We start from the raw sequence: 18334 nt of genomic DNA, 5'->3' as shown, positions 1-18334 counted from the left end.
GCCGAAATCCACAATAATGTCCTTTGAACAGTTGATATTGAGATATGTCTGCTACTGATGCTCTGTAAAGCCTTCATAACGCCTCTAATCTGAGGTGCTGTTAATTGGTGATTTCTGAGGCTGCTAACTCTAAATGAACTTCTCCTCTGCAGCAGAGGTAAGTTTTGGTCTTGCTTTACTGGGATGGTCTTCATGTGAGCCAGTTTCATCATGGTGCTTGATGGGTTTTGCAAATGCACTTGACAATACTGTTCTTGCAAGAACTATTCCAGAACACCTGACCTTCGTGTCTTAAAATAACAACTGACCGTTTTTTGTTGTCATTACATATGGATTACTGAAGTCCATGTGTGTTATTTCATAGTTTTGAAATCTCCAGGATTGTTCTAGAATGTAGAAAATAAATCCCTAAACAAAAAACAATGAATTAAAAGGTGTGTCCAAACTTTTGACTGGTAGTGTATGCTGTCCTGATGTGTATTTTGTACAGATCTTTAAGAGTTTCACTTTGACCATAATCAACAAATTGAGAGTTTATAAATAAGAGATTGTAAATGTCCATCCCATCCTGCTGCTGAAGTGCTATTACAGACTTCTTTTTGAATATTGGACCATGCATCCTTATTACATTTTCTGACACAACACTTCACTGTTATAGGATTAATGTATCTCAGAAGTGGTGAAATGTTACATTCTAAATGTGGCTTCTTGAGAGAATACTGGAAATCTGCTGCACAGACAAGCTTTGGACTTTTCCTCAATTGGTTTACTTATAAAAACAAAGCCCACAGAGTTCAGGCATTATTACCTCTGTCCAGGTGAGGGCTCTCCATCTTTGAATGTAAGAAAAACATCCAGAGATGCATCGCTCTTCATGGAGACACAACTGGGTAATGGCGAGTCTGGTCTCTTTACCTGGGTTACACTGAACAATAACAATATACACACAATGTCCACAAATTTAGTTATTTCTTACATTTTCATCAACAGTAACAGACACTGGAAAAGATGAACATGAGATTAATATAAGCTGCAGTACTATACATGAACACATTCACAATATTGTATTATCACAATAAATTCTACTAGTTTTTCATTAAAAACTAATCTATGAATTAGTTTCTACAGTTCTCCAAATACCATATTGGTTGAGGAACCGTTGGGTCAGAGGGCACAATCATTTAACATCTACTTTTTATAATGTGTTCTTCATTTAGGCTGCTGATAGTGAGTGTGCAAGATTATATAATGCAGAGAAAACACAGCAACCAATGCGTACTAAAACTTTTGAATGACATGGGATCATAGAGACAATTGACATCAATATATACAGCTTCTAAAACTCCTGGTAGTGGCCTTTTCTACAACTGTTACCATTAAATACATTTTTATTGGTACATAATAAAAAGATTAATGTTAAAGACTGTGCTAAATGAACCATTTTAAAAATAAAATGTTAGTTTGCCACATTAGTATATTTAGTTAAATCTTTATTTTATCTTTGCTTCGAAACTCTGCATGCCTCTGCTGTGAGTATGCCAATGTTTTGAGGACTGGTACAAAAGTTTTAAAGTATACAAAACCTGACTGTATTACTTGTTAAAGCCACTAGCCGAATCACTGTCAGAGTTTATTTCATTTCACCAGTCTTATTCTACTTTAGGAGAGAAATTAGTTTGCATATAAGATGGTATTTTGCTCAGGTGACACTCCTAACACTTACCTTTCTTCCACAATGTCATACCTCCTACATGTTAGAGAGAAAACATTTACCAAAGCAGATGAACTCAAGAACTAATTCATTTTTCATAATTTTATTTTTACATACACACAAAGTATATTATTATTATAATTATGACATTTTCTGACACAACACATTAATGTTATAGGATTAATGTATTTCAGAAGTGGTGAAAGGTTACGTCTTAAAGGTTTCCTGACAGAATTCTGGAAATCTGCTGCACAGACAAGCTTTGCACTATTCCTCAATTGATTTATTCATAGAAGCAAAAACCACAGAGTTCAGGCATTATTACCTGTGTCCAGGTGAGGGCTCTCCATCTTTGAACGTAAGAAAAACATCCAGAGACACATCACTCTTCATGGAGACACAACTGGGTAATGGTGAGTCTGGTCTCTTTACCTGGGTTACACTGAACAATAATATATACACAGTGTCCACAAATTCAGTTACATTTGTCACATTTTTATTTCCATTTTCACATGAGAATAATAATTTTCATTAGATTCCTGTACTTTTTGCTCAGCTCAACTGACTCTAAATAGTTTCTACATTTTGTATATCCACAACTGTATTCATTGAGTACATGTTCATTAATATATACAGGCACTGCAGGACATAAACACAGGGTTCAAATTGGCTAATGTACAGACCAAACACCTTATACTTTCATTAAAAGCCTCTTCATTCCTCTCTCCCCCTTTGACTAAAATATTTTTACACCCATGTTACTTGTTTAAAGAACAGTCATTTAATGTGCTGTCAGCTCAAATATGTTCCCCTCATGTTTTCCCGTTGATCTCAGTTTGAATGATATTCTTAACAGGCTGATTATTATATTTTCTGACACAACACTTAACTGTTATGTGTTTAAAGTACCTCAGAAGTAGTGAAATGTTACATCCTTTAAGTGGTTTCTTGAGAAAATACTGGAAATCTGCTGCACAGACAAGCTTTGGACTTTTCCAAATTTCTCATTTGGTTTATACATTAAAACAAAGCTCACAGAGTTCAGGCATTATTACCTGTGTCCAGGTGAGGGCTCTCCATCTTTGAATGTAAGAAAAACATCCAGAGACACATCACTCTTCATGGAGACACAGCTGGGTAATGGTGAGTCTGGTCTCTTTACCTGGGTTTCACTAAACAACAAAAATTTACACACAATGTCCACAAATGTCCTCATACATCTGTAACTCCACTCACACTTTAAAGGTATACATTTTGTATTTGCATTGTATCTGTATTAATTCAACTGCTGCTACTGCTGTTTTTCCAAACTTCATACTGTCACCTACTGCTATATACAGTATATGTTTACAAACATATATGTTATTGAATACCACTGGTTTTACAGTTTCTCTACTTTGCACATTCTATTTTGTTGCACATGTGTCCTGTACCATCTTCTGTTGTTTTTTGTATTTCCTGTTCCTGTGTCTTGTTTGTGCACTGTTTGCACCTGGTTGCACATACTGCACTTTATGTGGCTAGGACAAACTTCTGTCCCTAGCTCTGTGTTGTTGTTGTTTGTGTTTTGTAATTATATGTTGTATGTTGTCTATGTAGCACCAGGGTCCTGGAGAAATGTTGTTTCATTTTCCTATGTACTGCATCAGCTATATGTGGTTGAAATGACAATAAAGCTTCTTGACTTGACTTGAAATGTAGTTAGTTCTTCAATTTTCATTAACAGTAACAGACACTTGAAAATACAAACATGATTTGGCCACTGAACATGAGATTAATATAAGCTACAGGTCTGTACCTGAACACATTCACAATATTGTATTATCACAATAAATTCCAACTAATCTATGAATTAATTTCTATATTTTATACCCACTGTAATTGCTTACAGCACAAATAACAATTAAATCAGAACATTCTGTCAACAAGTCAGTGTACTGAAATTAGTGCCTCAAACACACAGACGGTGTAACCTGATTTTCACACAGATATTTGTTTCTTACCTGTGTCCAGATGAGGAGTCTCCCTCTGTTAATGTACGAGGAGGATCCATGGCACTCACTGTTCATGGAGACACAGCTGGATAGTGGAGAGCCAGAAGTCTGGGAAAACAACACACATATACCCTTAGCAACTTACATCAACAGACTCCAAAAACACAAAAATGCTGCATGAAGCCAAACTACTCCAATTTTCCACCACTTTTTTTGCCATCAATCTTCTTCTTGACCTCAGCCAAATACCATATTGGTTGAGGAACCGTTGGGTCAGAGGGCACAATTATTTAACATCTCCTTTTCATAATATGTTCTTCATTTAGGCTGCTGATAGTGAGTGTGCAAGATTATATAATGCAGAGAAATACAGCACCAAATGCGAACTAAAACTTATAAATGACATGGAATCATAGACACAATTGACATCTATATATACAATTTCTCAAACTCTGGAACAAACTAAAGAATCTGGAGCTTCAACAGCTTATGGTTACATTCATATGATGCATTTGCTCTGCAGTGGCCTTTTCTAGAACTGTTATCATTAAATTGTTTTTTTATTGGTACATAATAAAAAAATAACAAAAATAAAAATAAAGTAATTAACCGTCTTAAAAGAAAAAGTTCCTAGTTCGCCATATTTAGATGTGTTTAGGGTTAAATCTTGTTTTTGTCTTTTGTACGTGAATCCGCACGGCTTCGCTGCGTGTAGGCCAAAGTTTTGAAGACTGGTCCAAAAGTTTTAAAGTATAACAAACCCCACTATATAACTTGTTAAAGCCACTGGCCGAATCACTGTCACTGAGTTTATTCCATTTCACCAGTCTTATTTTACTTTAGGAGAGAAATTAGTTGGAATATAAGATGGTATTTTGCTCAGGTGACACTCCTAACACTTTCTTCCACTACATTATACCTCCTAACTGTTCAAGAGAAAACACAGAAGCAGATTAACTCGAGAACTAGTTCATTTCTCCTAATGTCATTTTTACATACACACACAGTACATAAACATTAAACCCATTCTTCTTGCATAAAATGTTTTTTCAGAGAGACAGAGGGAGAAATCTTTCTTACCGTTCGTAAACAACGGGTCAAAATGGCGTTGAGGATAAGAAACACTTTCACTTTTATTTTTTACAGAGGCCTGAGTTGCTATGATAAAAGTTTAACACAAAATTAAAACATATCAACCGATAAAGTTTGCATGGGTTTTCCCGCTGTATTTTGCTTCTGTTTTGTAGTTTTATTCCATAATCTACACCGCATTTACTGCCTTATTTTTTCTGAATATATGTATTTACCTAACAGTTTTTACCAAATTACACCACCAGATGGCGACATTGATAACAAAATCTCAACTCCATCTTGTTACACCATCCCCACGAAACAACCTACACAATATAAAATCTTTAGACATAAAGTCTTTAATAAATAAAAAAACTTCCAATAAATAATACACTTCCAAAATTGGGTCATTTCTATTCTATATGTATGCATTATATCACATTTTTAAATATTAACTATGATTACATAAATTTTGTATCTTTCAAAACCCATTCATTAGCCAGTAGGTACATTTTTACTTTCATGTAGCTTATACTTACTTTATTGACTTTTTTTGTACCTTCTATAAGAATTATAAACAGCTACATATCTAATATATTAGTAAACTTCACAGGATATGAAATAGATCAGGTTTTACTGTATGTGGATTTCTTAGTGTAAGAAAGTGTCTCTTAGTGTTCAATGACACACTGTTTGCAGTAATAAACTATCTGTGGATTAAATGTGTGAGATAAATACAGTTTAAACACCACAGAAGTAAGACTTTCCTGCTGTGGAACATTTCAAAACCTACACACCATCACACCATATCATAACAACCTGTGAAACAGAAAATGTTTAGCCAGAAGTTTTGGGTGGAAGTTATACTGCATGCATGCACAAAAAAATCTTAAGCTTGTTTTGTTAAGTTATATTGTTATATTAATTTGTGAAGTGTTATTGTGTTCTGGTGAATATTTGTTGGATGATGAATCTAGAGCATGTAAAAAGTGTAAAAGACATGTGTGTTGTAAATATTTAAAAGAATTGTAGCTCTTGAAGGAAACAAGGAGCTTGCTGAAGAAAAAACCTCTGTGCTGAGAGAGTCTGTTTATGTGAGTGTGTTACAAGACATCAAAAATAGTGTAAAAACACATCTTTAAATTCAAGTACTTTTTTTTCCTATTTGCATCGAAGCATTTATGAAAAATCTAAGCATTTATAATAAGCCTCAGCATGAACAGTTAATGTTCACAGAACATGGCAGCAACCAACATAAAAAGAGCTGAATGAAATGTTCATTATAATCTAACTGGGCCACTACTTTGTTGCATTATAAAAGGAAAATTTTGCCCAAAAAAGTGTCAGATGATAAAATTAACTTTTACCAGTTTAAGGTAAGGTATTCTAATATTCTAGAAAGATCAAGTTTAAAATATCAGTGAATCGAACTAAGAGAAATTTAATCCACTACAGATCCGCTCAGTTCAGACTGATAGACCATCACACCAAAAAAACAGCTCAATAGGTTTTTATAAACACCAATATTGCTAAATTTAATATCAATTTTTACCAGCTTAACAACCCCGATTAAAAAACAAACAATTATTGAATATTTCACTAGTATAATTTATTAAGCATTTCTTAATTAAGTTTTTACTAATCAAGTGTTTATGTAATATTAACATATATATTTATATTTATTATTATTATTATTATTATTGTTATTATTATTATTATTATTATTATTGTTAATAATAATAATAATAATAATAATAATAATAATAATAATATTAAACTCTCCTAGAAGCATTATACTGTAACCAGGGAGTGCACCAGGTAGCATTGGCACCTCACAGCCCCAGGGTCCTGGGCAGGGGTGTATCTAGAATTTGAAAACATCAAGGGCTGAGCCCGAAACATCAGGGGCTAGTTAGGGAGAGGGGGTTCATTATTTTATTGTGAACAGACAGTGTCTTTTTCAAAGTTAAATTAACTGTATAAAGACAATGCCTAGTAAAAGGGGGGAAACAAAATATTTTCAAGGACGAGGTAACATCCATGTTTCGATCATTATTACAATCCATTTCAACTACATTTTTTAAATCAAAATAAAGCCTCTGAAATGTTATAATACTTCTGTGAAATTCTGTGCAAACTCACTGAACTGAACTCAAAAAGCTGAAAGTCTGTATGTGTGCATGTTTATGTAATTGTTCTTAAGTGTGTATATGAATATGCAAGTAAGTGTGTGTGTGTGTGTGTGTGTGTGCCCATATGTGTATGTGATGTTGCTTAAGTGTGTGTGACAGAGAGGGGGTAAGAGAGGTGGAAATTAGTGATAGTGAATTTTTCTCAGGCTCACTCGTAGTCATGCTGCTGCTGCTACCTCTGAGCTGAAGTGACAAGAGCCCTGTCTATTACCACAGGGTTAATACAAGAATTTGATACCGGCCATACTGTTTTCTAAGTGCATGTTACACCTGTCAACCATAGAAGGGTAAACAATATCTTAATTAAAGTAAATTTAAATCATCAACATCAAAAGACCCTTCTCTAGGACAGAGACTCCATTATTTACCTTCCTCAGTCCACCCTGATAAATTATAAATAAAAGGTTTTTGGATGAATAAGGAATAAGTTTCCACTGCTCCATGTTACAATTAAGGGAGTAAGATAATGAGATTTTTAATTTTGTTATTTAAGTCCCTGCTTAGATAAATAAACACTTTGCATCTGTATTTCCCAAATAGAGATTCTTTTATTGTTTTCACTAGGAACTCTGAACTCTGATATATGCCTCGAGATCCATAATTTTCCTCAAATAAATAACACCATAACATCCTTTTTCAAGCACATTTTAAACAGAACATTCCTGAAAAATAGGGATTATAGAATAATGTAAGACAATTATGTAGTTTTTGTTTATTAAGGACTTTATTATGCTTACATATATTATATTATGTAGGTTGTTTCATGGGGAAGGTGTGCCTGTGTGTGGGGGGGGGGGAGTGACGTAACAAGATGTGGTTAAGATTTAGTAATCAATGTCGCCATCTGGTGGTGTGATTTGGTAATGACAGTTAGGAAAATAGATATATTCAGAAAACATAATACAGAGATATTTTTGTAAATGTGGTATCGATTATAGCAGAAAACTACACAACAGAAACAGATAAAGACATACACATTTAATCGGTGGATAAGTTTCAAATTTGTGGTCTGTAAACTTTTATCATAGCAGCTCACACCTCTTGAAAAAATGAAAGCGAAAGAGTTTCTTATAATTCTCCTTAGAACTCCAGTTCTGACGGGCGAAAAGAGCCGTTTACGAAAGGTAAGGAAGATATCTCTAAAAACCTTTTAGCCAATAACAACTGGATTAGTTTTGTATACTGTGTGTATTTGTAAAAAATAAAATTAGGAAAAATGAACTAGTTCTTGATTTCTTCTGCTTCAGTAAACGTTTTCTCTCGAACAGGTAGGAGGTTTGTCGTAGTGGAAAATAGGTAAGTGTTAGGAGTGTCACCTGAGCAAAATACCATCTTATATTCGAGCTAATTTCTCTCTCCAACAGTAAAATAAGAATAATGAAATGGAATAAACTCCGCCAGTGGCTTTACCAAGTAATCGGCTTATACTTTAAAACCTTTGTACAATTTGTCAAACATTGACCTATTCACAGCAGAGCCGTGCGGATTCCCGGGGCAAAGATATGATAAAAATGTTATAACGTTAAATACATCATAGCTTGGTGAACTGGGAACTTTTATATTTAAGAAGGTTTATTTTATACGGTTTTTACCTATATTCTTTGTTGAGCACGAAACCAGATCACACGGGATATTTATTTATTTAGTTATTTCTATCTATCTATCTATCTATCTATCTATCTATCTATCTATCTATCTATCTATCTATCTATCTATCTATCTATCTATCTATCTATCTATCTATCTATCTATCTATCTATCTATCTATGTGTTTCTTTAGTTAGTTTATTAGTTAGTTAGTTAGTTAGTTAGTTTATTAGTTAGTTAGTTAGTTAGTTAGTTAGTTAGTTAGTTAGTTAGTTAGTTAGTTAGTTAGTTAGTTAGTTAGTTAGTTAGTTAGTTAGTTAGTTAGTTAGTTATAGGCATAAGCTGAAACTGTTGTGTGTGAAAATCCCAGGAGATCAGCAGTTTCTGAAAATTTCATACAAGCTCATCTGCCATAAAAAAATATGCTCGGTTTAATCATGATTAAAGGCACAGAAATCAGACATTTCTTCATTCTGATGTCTGATGTGAACATTAACTATAGCTTATAACCCTGTATCTTTATGATTTTATACATTCTGCTGCTGCTAACCTTAACCCTAGTAAATTGGATGTTGAATGTAAATTTCTAACTTCATTGTTAAGGAAAGCAGCAGGATATCAAATAATCAAGTTGTGTCTTTGAATGTTGAACCATTAATTTTTTAAATGTTTTTAACAGCCCAGAATATCTAAACCAATATGAGTTGTTACCAAATTAAACTAGTAATGGAATAAATAACCCAACTAAACTACCTATATGTGTAGGCCAGTGGCTACATTTAAAAGAGCAACCCAAAATTTTGTACAGTATACAATGAATGGTGGCCTGGCATTTTGCCACTTGCTTCTGTGAACGGAGATTTGTTGGAACTCAGAGCCCCCTCCGAGTGGACGTATCACTGGGTGGAATTTTAGTTTGTGGCTATTTCTCTTAGCTTTCCGTGATCTTACCCAATGAACTCAATAAACTAACAAAAACTTGTAAATAAAAGAGATCTCAGTCAGCAGATGAGAAGAAGCAGGTTTCTTTACTCAGCCATACAGTCAATCACATGCATTTCTGAAGAGAGCAGCTGGTTTGAAAAACCCAGAAAATTCCCTTCTACTTATACCTCGAGTGCCCTGTGGCGCCATCTTCCTTAATTTGCATATGTTGAGCAGCTTTCCCATTATTTTCATGTTTAGAACCATTTTGGCCCCTCCTTACTTAATTTACATACTTTTACCATTTCCCATTATTTTCCTGTTTGTCCCTATACCGTCCCTAAGTTGAGATCATCCTCCCCTTAATGTCACTTTTTCCCCTCTCAAGTTCCCCTTATTTTTAGGCTAATTTGGAAAATTTTTAAGAAAAATAGCGCCTAGATATAAGCGCCCACTTCCTCATCAACTTCATTTGACCGTGACCTCTCAAGTTGACCTCTGCCTTCCACAATCATGTGTAAGTACCCTGACCTTTTCTCTGTTATCTTGACATTTCATTAAATGATTGATCTTAGTTGCACTTCTATTTTTATCGTAAGTAAGCCTTACCATTATACTGCTTCACATCCTCCACGCTTCATTGCCATAAGTTACTGATGTACCAATGCTGTTGATTACCATAGACCGGGTCACAATACCCTAACAGCCTACTACTGTTTTGACTATGTCACAGTGACCCATCTAGCTTACTGCCCACACTGCCTGCTCCAACCTTGGTGCATATTCTGAGGCCTAAGCCTTTAAGCGTTTCATTGCCTTTCCTCGCTGCCTGCTAAGCCTTGTTTAAGATTACATAGTCACATGATATGCACCTCACTCATCCCATCCTGTTTTTCCCTCTAGCTCAGTCAGCCCGCTGTGCTATCTTCCTAAGAGGTCCCAGGGGTACTCTGTGATGCTATCACCAATATCAGCTGTCTTGCCTAGCCAGTGAGCTTACTGGTTTCCACCTATCTGAAAACTCTATTCCTGAGTCTCCCCACCTTGCTCATCACATCATGAGAGATACCATCTGTCTGGATCAGAGCACCCAATTTCACCTGAAAACCTGTGACCAGTCCACCCAGACCTTCTACTGGCACTGGACACGCACCACTTCTCAAGGCATCCAGACTGATGACTTCCCCATTGAGATCTCCTCTGAGGACCCCTCTTCTGACACTTCTTCGCCTCCTAGCTCTCCTGACTCTTCTCCTGGCTTTGTGCCTTTGCCTTACAGTACTCCTTCTTCTCCTGTGTATTCACCTCCAGTTTATCCCACTGATTATTCTCCCACTTCTCCTCAGCAGCCTGAGGTCCCTTCTTCTACTACTCACCCTCCGGTCCCACTGATCCCATTGGATAGGCTGACTGATCTGTAACTTCTAATGTTTTAATAAATTTCTCTTTCCTTCTTCCAGTCTCACTGTGGTTGTTACACTAGTACACTAATATTAATGGCCATGCATGATTATTATAAATTTGCATTAATCAAAGCCAGCTACTAATCAATAGCTAAATAATTTTTGATAGATAAACACTACTTTTAGGCATAGTATTGCTAATTTAAAGCAAAGCATAAACTTTTCTCCGACAGCTTCATGTCAGATACACTATATTGCCAAAAGTATTCGCTCACCCATCCAAATAATCAGAATCAGGTGTTCCAATCACTTCCATGGCCACAGGTGTATAAAATCAAGCACCTAGGCATGCAGACTGTTTTTACAAACATTTGTGAAAGAATGGGTCGCTCTCAGGAGCTCAGTGAATTCCAGCGTGGAACTGTGATAGGATGCCACCTGTGCAACAAATCCAGTCGTGAAATTTCCTCACTCCTAAATATTCCACAGTCAACTGTCAGCTGTATTATAAGAACGTGGAAGTGTTTGGGAACGACAGCAACTCAGCCACGAAGTGGTAGGCCACGTAAACTGACGGAGCGGGGTCAGCGGATGCTGAGGCGCATAGTGCGAAGAGGTCGCCAACTTTCTGCAGAGTCAATCGCTACAGACCTCCAAACTTCATGTGGCCTTCAGATTAGCTCAGTGCAACAGTGCGCAGGAATGGGAATGGGTTTCCATGGCCGAGCAGCTGCATCCAAGCCATACATCACCAAGTGCAATGCAAAGCGTCGGATGCAGTGGTGTAAAGCACGCCGCCACTGGACTCTAGAGCAGTGGAGACGCGTTCTCTGGAGTGACGAATCGCACTTCTCCATCTGGAAATCTGATGGACGAGTCTGGGTTTGGTGGTTGCCAGGAGAACGGTACTTGTCTGACTGCATTGTGCCAAGTGTAAAGTTTGGTGGAGGGGGGATTATGGTGTGGGGTTGTTTTTCAGGAGCTGGGCTTGGCCCCTTAGTTCCAGTGAAAGGAACTCTGAATGCTTCAGCATACCAAGACATTTTGGACAATTCCATGCTCCCAACTTTGTGGGAACAGTTTGGAGCTGGCCCCTTCCTCTTCCAACATGACTGTGCACCAGTGACCAAAGCAAGGTCCATAAAGACATGGATGACAGAGTCTGGTGTGGATGAACTTGACTGGCCTGCCTGAGTCCTGACTTCAACCCGATAGAACACCTTTGGGATGAATTAGAGCGGAGACTGAGAGCCAGACCTTCTCGTCCAACATCAGTGTGTGACCTCACAAATGCGCTTCTGGAAGAATGGTCAAAAATTCCCATAAACACACTCCTAAACCTTGTGGACAGCCTTCCCAGAAGAGTTGAAGCTGTTATAGCTGCAAAGGGTGGACCGACGTCATATTGAACCCTATGGATTAGGAATGGGATATCACTTAAGTTCATATGCGAGTCAAGGCAGGTGAGCGAATACTTTTGGCAATATAGTGTATTTACTCAGCAGTCTATATAATGGAAACAGCTCTATTGGTAAAACATAAAATGAAAATTTTATGTAAATCTTATTATTATCTATTATCAGTGAAAAAGCTAGTTAAATATAACAGTTTAAAAAAAACGCCACTGCAAAGCAAATGCACTATTTGGATAAGCTGTTAAAGCTTCACAGCTCCAGGTTCCTCAGTTTGTGAAAATTGGTGAAGTCTTACATTTTATGTGTTTTTGGTTTCTAAGTATTTGTATGTAGATGTAAGTTGCTAAGGGTATGTATGTGTTTTCCCAGATTTCTGGCTTTTCACTATCTAGCTGTGTCTCCATGAACAGTGAGTGCCATGGATCCACTTCTTACATTAACAGAGGGAGACTTCTCATCTGGACACAAGTAAGAGCCTCTGTATAAACAAATATCTGTGTGAAAATCAGTTTACACAACAGGATCCATTTTCAGAGAATGAATATTTAATAAACTAGGGTGACCATATTTTGACCATGTTTTCAAAAAAGAGGACAGTGGGGGCAGGAGGCGGACAGACACCCACTGTGGGTGGAAGGATCAGGATGGGGTTGGGAGGGTGAAATTATTTTACTGATCTTTAATACATAAACTAATAACATCATTTTCATTCAACTTTTGGCCCTCACCAATAGAAAAATAACAAACAAATAAAAAAAATAGATTAGCATTTAATACCGTTTACATGACACTGTTTTTTTCAAGGCCATAAGTTAAAGTAAAATGAAAAAAAAAAAAAAATTAGTTGAAATTAAAAAAAGAAAAAAAAATCCACTATATCAGTCAAAAATCATTTCAGTCCTCATGATGTTCTCTACTATACTTTCCTGAAGAACGAATCTTTCCCAGTACTTACTGATTACCAATCAAATAGGCATGAAAGTCTCAGCTGACTCATTTGGGGTGTTTTAAACTTTGACTAATTTACTTTGCACTCCACCATTCTTCCAATCAAAATACTGAATAAGCAGAGGAAATATTTTCACAGCACTGTGATTGCTTCCATCATTAGAAACACCACAATAAGGTGTCTTCTAGATGTCTTCCAGTGCTTTCAGAGCTATGTCGACCGAATGTGGCACTATCACAGCGTTAATAATTGCTTCAGTCTTTGTACGAGAGCTTGAAAAAAATCTTTGCGCTGTCTCGGAAATAGGGGAAAGCCTTTTTTTCAACAAAGCAGACGTGCAGTCCATTGATCTATAGCTATTGTGATGCTTCGTGGTTTGGAATGTAAAAACTCCCTCCGCAGCAGTAACAGCACCATCTGTTTTACCTGGTCTCACAACATCATCAGTTAATTTGCCTGAAGAGCTTTCTCCTTTAGCTGCAACTGTGAGTTTTGCGGAGCTTATGTGGGCTTCTAGGTCTCTAGAACATTTATTTGACACTGGCATGTACATGCCAGCTTTGCAGGTCTGCCATTCTGCCTCAGACAGATCCCAACCCAGACGAAACCAAAGGAATTTTCTTTGTAAATCATCTGTCAATTACATTTACATTTACATTTACATTTGCGTTTGGGCATCTTTTATGCTATTCAGGAGCCACCCACTGACAGGTAAACTGCTGCTCTCTCTCTTGGCTGTTGCCGTGGTGCTGAGGGATTTAGACGAACTGGCCAATGGTGGCGTGCAACAAGGTGTGGCCTAAGGAGAAAGGTCAAAGTAAAGCCAAAACACATACAAATAATGACGAGTGTAGAAAGCAAAAGCCAAATCCTGAACATTTTAGAAGATTTAGAAATCCCGCCCGGACGCATTTTTTTAGTCCCAAAAAGAGGACATAACAATATTCCATTGTTTCCCTTCTTCTACCCATCCCGAGGCATACAGAGACTGTGCCGGCTCCAGTGGCATCCGGAGATGGACCAGCTCTAGCCAAGTTCTGCTTGTGAGCATTGGGGTATTCAAGCAGCGCTGTGGACAACAACCTCCTTATTGATTTACATAACACATTATACACATGCTGTATCAACATCACACAATTGTCACCCAAATGAAGATGGGTTCCCTTTTGAGTCTGGTTCCTCTCAAGGTTTCTTCCTCATACCATCTAACGGAGTTTTTCCTTGCCACAGTTGCCTCAGTCACCTCAGGCTTGCTCACTTGGGATAACATCTAGGACTGTCTGTCTGTTTGTCTGTTCATATGTTTGTTGTTTTCTTATGTTGTTTCTCATGTAAAGCTGCTTTGAGACAATGCTCTTCAAAAGCGCTATACAAAAATAAATTGAATTGAATTGAATAACATCACCCTAAATAAACCAAGCAAACAAAGCAAAAATGGCAGGCAAAGGCAAAACGTGATCAAACAAGCAGATAAAACAGTCAAAAGAATCAAACAGAGTCAAACAATCCAATAGGGCAAATCCAATACACAGAATAAATCCAAAAACAGAAACAGGTCAAGAACAAAAGGCAGACAGTAGAATAAACTAAGGCCCGGTATGTGGTGAAAACACTGTAGCGCACTGAGCGGGGACAGAGAACAACACACAGAGCCCGGGAGCACGTCAACACCAGCTTTTAATTACTCCGAACTGAAAGTAGGGAAGACAGGAACTCAGGTTAGCAGGAGGGCAGAGGGAAAAAAAAGACAAAAAAAAAAAAGGATAGCCAACTAAGAAGATTCTTCTCTGAAAGGGCACCTAGGCCAGGAAGGGCTAACGGCGGCAGCAGCGTCCTGGCGAAGGCTGAAAATGGCTGGGGACGGCAGGTGCAGATCCAGGAGGGGCTGAGCTTCAGTGGTTCCACGAAGGCCTTGCTTTAGTCCGAGCTGCCTGCAAAACAAAACACACCATCCCTATTAGTCCAGCAGGGGGTTTCCCCCTACCTTCTGGGGGCTGGCGGGGCCAGCCTCTCTGTTATGTTGCTCAGCTGGAGGGTGAATAGTTTAGCGGCGCTTCTGATTGGCCCAGAGCGTTTTGGCGCGCTTTCTCCTGCTCCGCCCTGCACTCCAATTTAGTGGCGCTAGCCATGGTGCTGATCCGCTTCCGTCTATGCGGGCGCCACTGTCCAGGGTGCTGCACCACTGCAGCTTGTGTTTTCCAGGGAGAGGGAGGGGGCGAGGAGCGACTCTCTTCTGCATGCGTGCGGTGGTGTGCGCAGCGCCGTCACAGGGCCCCCCCCTTAGCCCCGAGCGCCCACCTGGTGGTCTTTGGGCCCAGAGGGAGTGGGCGCGAGAGAGACCATCCGCATTCCCATGTTGGCTCCCGGCTCTGTGCTGGACCTGGAACGAGAAGTCCTGCAAAGAGAGGAACCACCTAGTTACCCGTGCGTTAGTGTCCTTGGCTTTGGCCATCCATTGCAGAGGCGCGTGGTCCGTGATCAGCGTGAAGTGCCGCCCTGCCAGGTAGTAGCGTAGTTCCTCCATGGCCCATTTGATTGCCAGGGCTTCTCGCTCCACTGCAGCGTAGTTTCTCTCAGCAGGGGTTAGCTTCCTTGAAGTGTAGAGGACCGGATGCTCTTCCCCTTCAAATACCTGGGACAGAACCGCCCCGAGACCTGTCTCGGAGGCGTCAGTATAAAGGGTGAAGGAAACTCTGAAGTCAGGATTTCGGAGCACTGGGTGGCTGGTGAGCACTGTTTTCAGCTGTTAGAAGGCTCGCTCGGTTTCCTCCATCCAGCGCACTTGGTCCGGTTGGCCCTTTTTTGTGAGATCTGAGAGAGGGGAGGCTACAGAGGAGAAGTTAGGGACGAATCGTCTATAATACCCCGCCAACCCCAGAAAGGCTCGCACCTGTTTTTTGGTGGTGGGCCGGGGGTACTTCCTGATGGCCTCGACCTTCTTTTCTTGGGGTCGTAGCAGCCCCCGTCCAATGCAGTAGCCGAGGTACTGTGCCTCGGTCAGCCCCAGGTGGCACTTACGGGGGTTGGCCGTCAGTCCTGCCTTCCGGAGGCCGCTCAATACCTCCTTCAGGTGGAAGAGGTGGTCTGACCAGGTGGAGGAGTGGATAAGGACGTCGTCTAGGTAGGCGGCAGCGAAGGCTTTATAGGGCCAGAGAACGATGTCCATAAGACGTTGGAAGGTAGCTGGGGCCCCGTGAAGACCGAAGGGCAGGACTCTATATTGCCAATGGCCTCCAGAGGTGGTGAAGGCGGTTTTGGGTTTAGCGTCTGGGGTTAGGGCCACCAGCCAGTAGCCTTTGGTGAGGTCCAGGGTGGAAACGAACTGGACTTTTCCCAGTCTCTCCACGAGATCATCCACCTGGGGTAGGAATCGAATTCCGAGATTTGGTTGAGCCTCCGGAAATCATTACAAAGGCGGAGGGACCCATCCAGCTTGGGCACCACTACAATGGGGCTGGACCATGGGCTGGTGGACTCTTCAATGACCCCATCTCTTAGCATTTGCTCCACTTCTTTTTCTATAGCCTGACGTCGGGCTTCGGGGACCAACTGCGTTGTTGCACCAACTGCGTGAGCCCTGGAGTGGCCGAGAACACATCTGTGAACTGGTCGATGAGCTTGGTGAGATCTTGCTGTTGGGCTGGCGAGAGCACCTCTCCCCTCCTGACTAAGGTGCGCTCTTGGGGATCTGTGGCGGCAGAAGCAAACGCAGACACAGCCGGCTGGGCTGGCAACCACCTTTTTAGGATATTGATGTGGTATAACTGTGTGTCTGCGCGCTTACCTGGCTGTTGGAGGCGGTAGTTTACAGGTCCCACCCGTTCAAGGACTGTGTAGGGCCCCTGCCACTTGGCTAGGAACTTGCAGGCGGTATTGGGGACTAGGAGCATTACTTGGTCCCCGGGCTGAAACTCCCGGGGTTGGGCTGGCCGGTTATAGGCTCGCTGCTGGTCTCTTTGGGCTGCCTCCATATGCTCTCGTACGATAGGACCCACTCGGTCTATTCTCGCCTGCATGTCTTGGACATAGTTGATCACAGAGCGGAACAGTGAGTGCTGTCCTTCCCAGGCTTCCCGGGCCACATCTAACAGTCCTCGCGGTTGCCGACCAAACAGGAGTTCGAAGGGGGTGAAGCCTGTTGAGGCCTGGGGTGTTTCTTAAACAGCAAAGAGGATGTAGGGGAGGAGGAGGTCCCAGTTCCTCTCCTCCTCATCTACCACCCGGTGCAGCATCCTCTTGAGGGTCTGATTGAACCGTTCCACCAGCCCATCAGTCTGTGGGTGGTACACGGACGTCCTCAGGTGTTTGACCTGTAAGAGCCGACACAGATCTGCCATTAGTCATGAGGTGAAAGGCGTACCTTGATCAGTGAGAATGTCCTTGGGGATTCCCACCCGACTAAAGAGCGCGAGGAGCTCTCTGGCGATGTTGGGGGAGGTGGCTTTTCGAAGTGGCACTGCCTCGGGGTATCTGGTGGCATAATCCATCATCACGAGGATGTATTCGTGACCTCGGGCGGACTTCGGCAAAGGCCCGACGAGGTCCATGCCGAGCCGCTCAAAGGGGACGCTGATAATGGGGAGCGGAATGAGAGGGGCCGGTGCTGGCTTCTGGGGGGCTGTCTGTTGGCACTTGGGACAGGCCCGGCAGAAGGCTTGGACTTCTGCCTGCATTCCAGGCCAGGTAAACCGGTCCTTGAGTTTCTCTAGGGTGTTACGCGGGCCCAGATGGCCCCCCAGTGGATGCGTGTGGGCCAGATGCAGGAGGAGGAGCACAGGGACTGGGAGATTTTGGATTACTCCTGCGATGACAGGCCACTCCACGGCTGGGCCCCGGATGAGGACCTGAGCGGATGGGACGGACCGGACATCCCCGTGGATACAGGAGACGGGTATGATCCCTGCCGGTTTTGCTGTCTTGGGGAGAACGCCGGGTCGGACCAGGGTGATGGTACTCCCTGAGTCCAGCAGGGCAGGCACTGAGCGGCCAGTGAGCTCCACGGTGACCCTTGGGGATTCCGGGATAGTGGTCGCATGCAGGACACATCCAGCGAGCCAAGGTTTGGGAGCCTGACCTGGCGGGGTGGGC

The 18334-nt window shown here is 40.9% G+C and overlaps 2 protein-coding genes across 6 annotated transcripts in view; one reads left to right on the top strand and one right to left on the bottom strand.

Annotated features, from left to right (window-relative positions):
• Positions 1-4937, bottom strand: part of LOC131344723 (NLR family CARD domain-containing protein 3-like) — a 30399-nt gene extending 25462 nt beyond the window's left edge. The window contains exons 1-5 of one of the 2 annotated variants that reach the window (XR_009203371.1): positions 4786-4937; positions 3715-3813; positions 2767-2883; positions 2037-2153; positions 809-925 (exon numbers count right to left, since the gene is read on the bottom strand). Coding sequence is in view for 1 of the 2 variants with exons in the window: in XM_058377184.1 (XP_058233167.1) it covers positions 809-925; positions 2037-2153; positions 2767-2883; positions 3715-3764 (401 nt within the window). In the remaining variant the exon portion in view is untranslated. The remainder of the gene's footprint in view (positions 1-808; positions 926-2036; positions 2154-2766; positions 2884-3714; positions 3814-4785) is intronic. The other variant, XM_058377184.1, reaches the window with a different exon arrangement.
• Positions 4938-7994: 3057 nt separating this feature from the next.
• LOC131344726 (NLR family CARD domain-containing protein 3-like) overlaps positions 7995-18334 on the top strand; it is a 28157-nt gene continuing 17817 nt past the window's right edge. For 2 of the 4 annotated variants that reach the window (XM_058377191.1, XM_058377189.1), the window contains exons 1-3: positions 7995-8092; positions 8237-8264; positions 12667-12765. In XM_058377191.1, coding sequence (XP_058233174.1) covers positions 12716-12765 — 50 coding nt within the window. In that variant the 5' untranslated portion in view covers positions 7995-8092; positions 8237-8264; positions 12667-12715. The remainder of the gene's footprint in view (positions 8093-8236; positions 8265-12666; positions 12766-18334) is intronic. The other 2 variants (XM_058377190.1, XM_058377188.1) reach the window with 1 other exon arrangement.

The sequence above is a fragment of the Hemibagrus wyckioides genome, linkage group LG24 (assembly GCF_019097595.1).
Source record: "Hemibagrus wyckioides isolate EC202008001 linkage group LG24, SWU_Hwy_1.0, whole genome shotgun sequence".
Taxonomy (NCBI): Eukaryota; Metazoa; Chordata; class Actinopteri; order Siluriformes; family Bagridae; genus Hemibagrus; species Hemibagrus wyckioides.
This window is presented reverse-complemented; position numbering and strand designations above follow the sequence as displayed.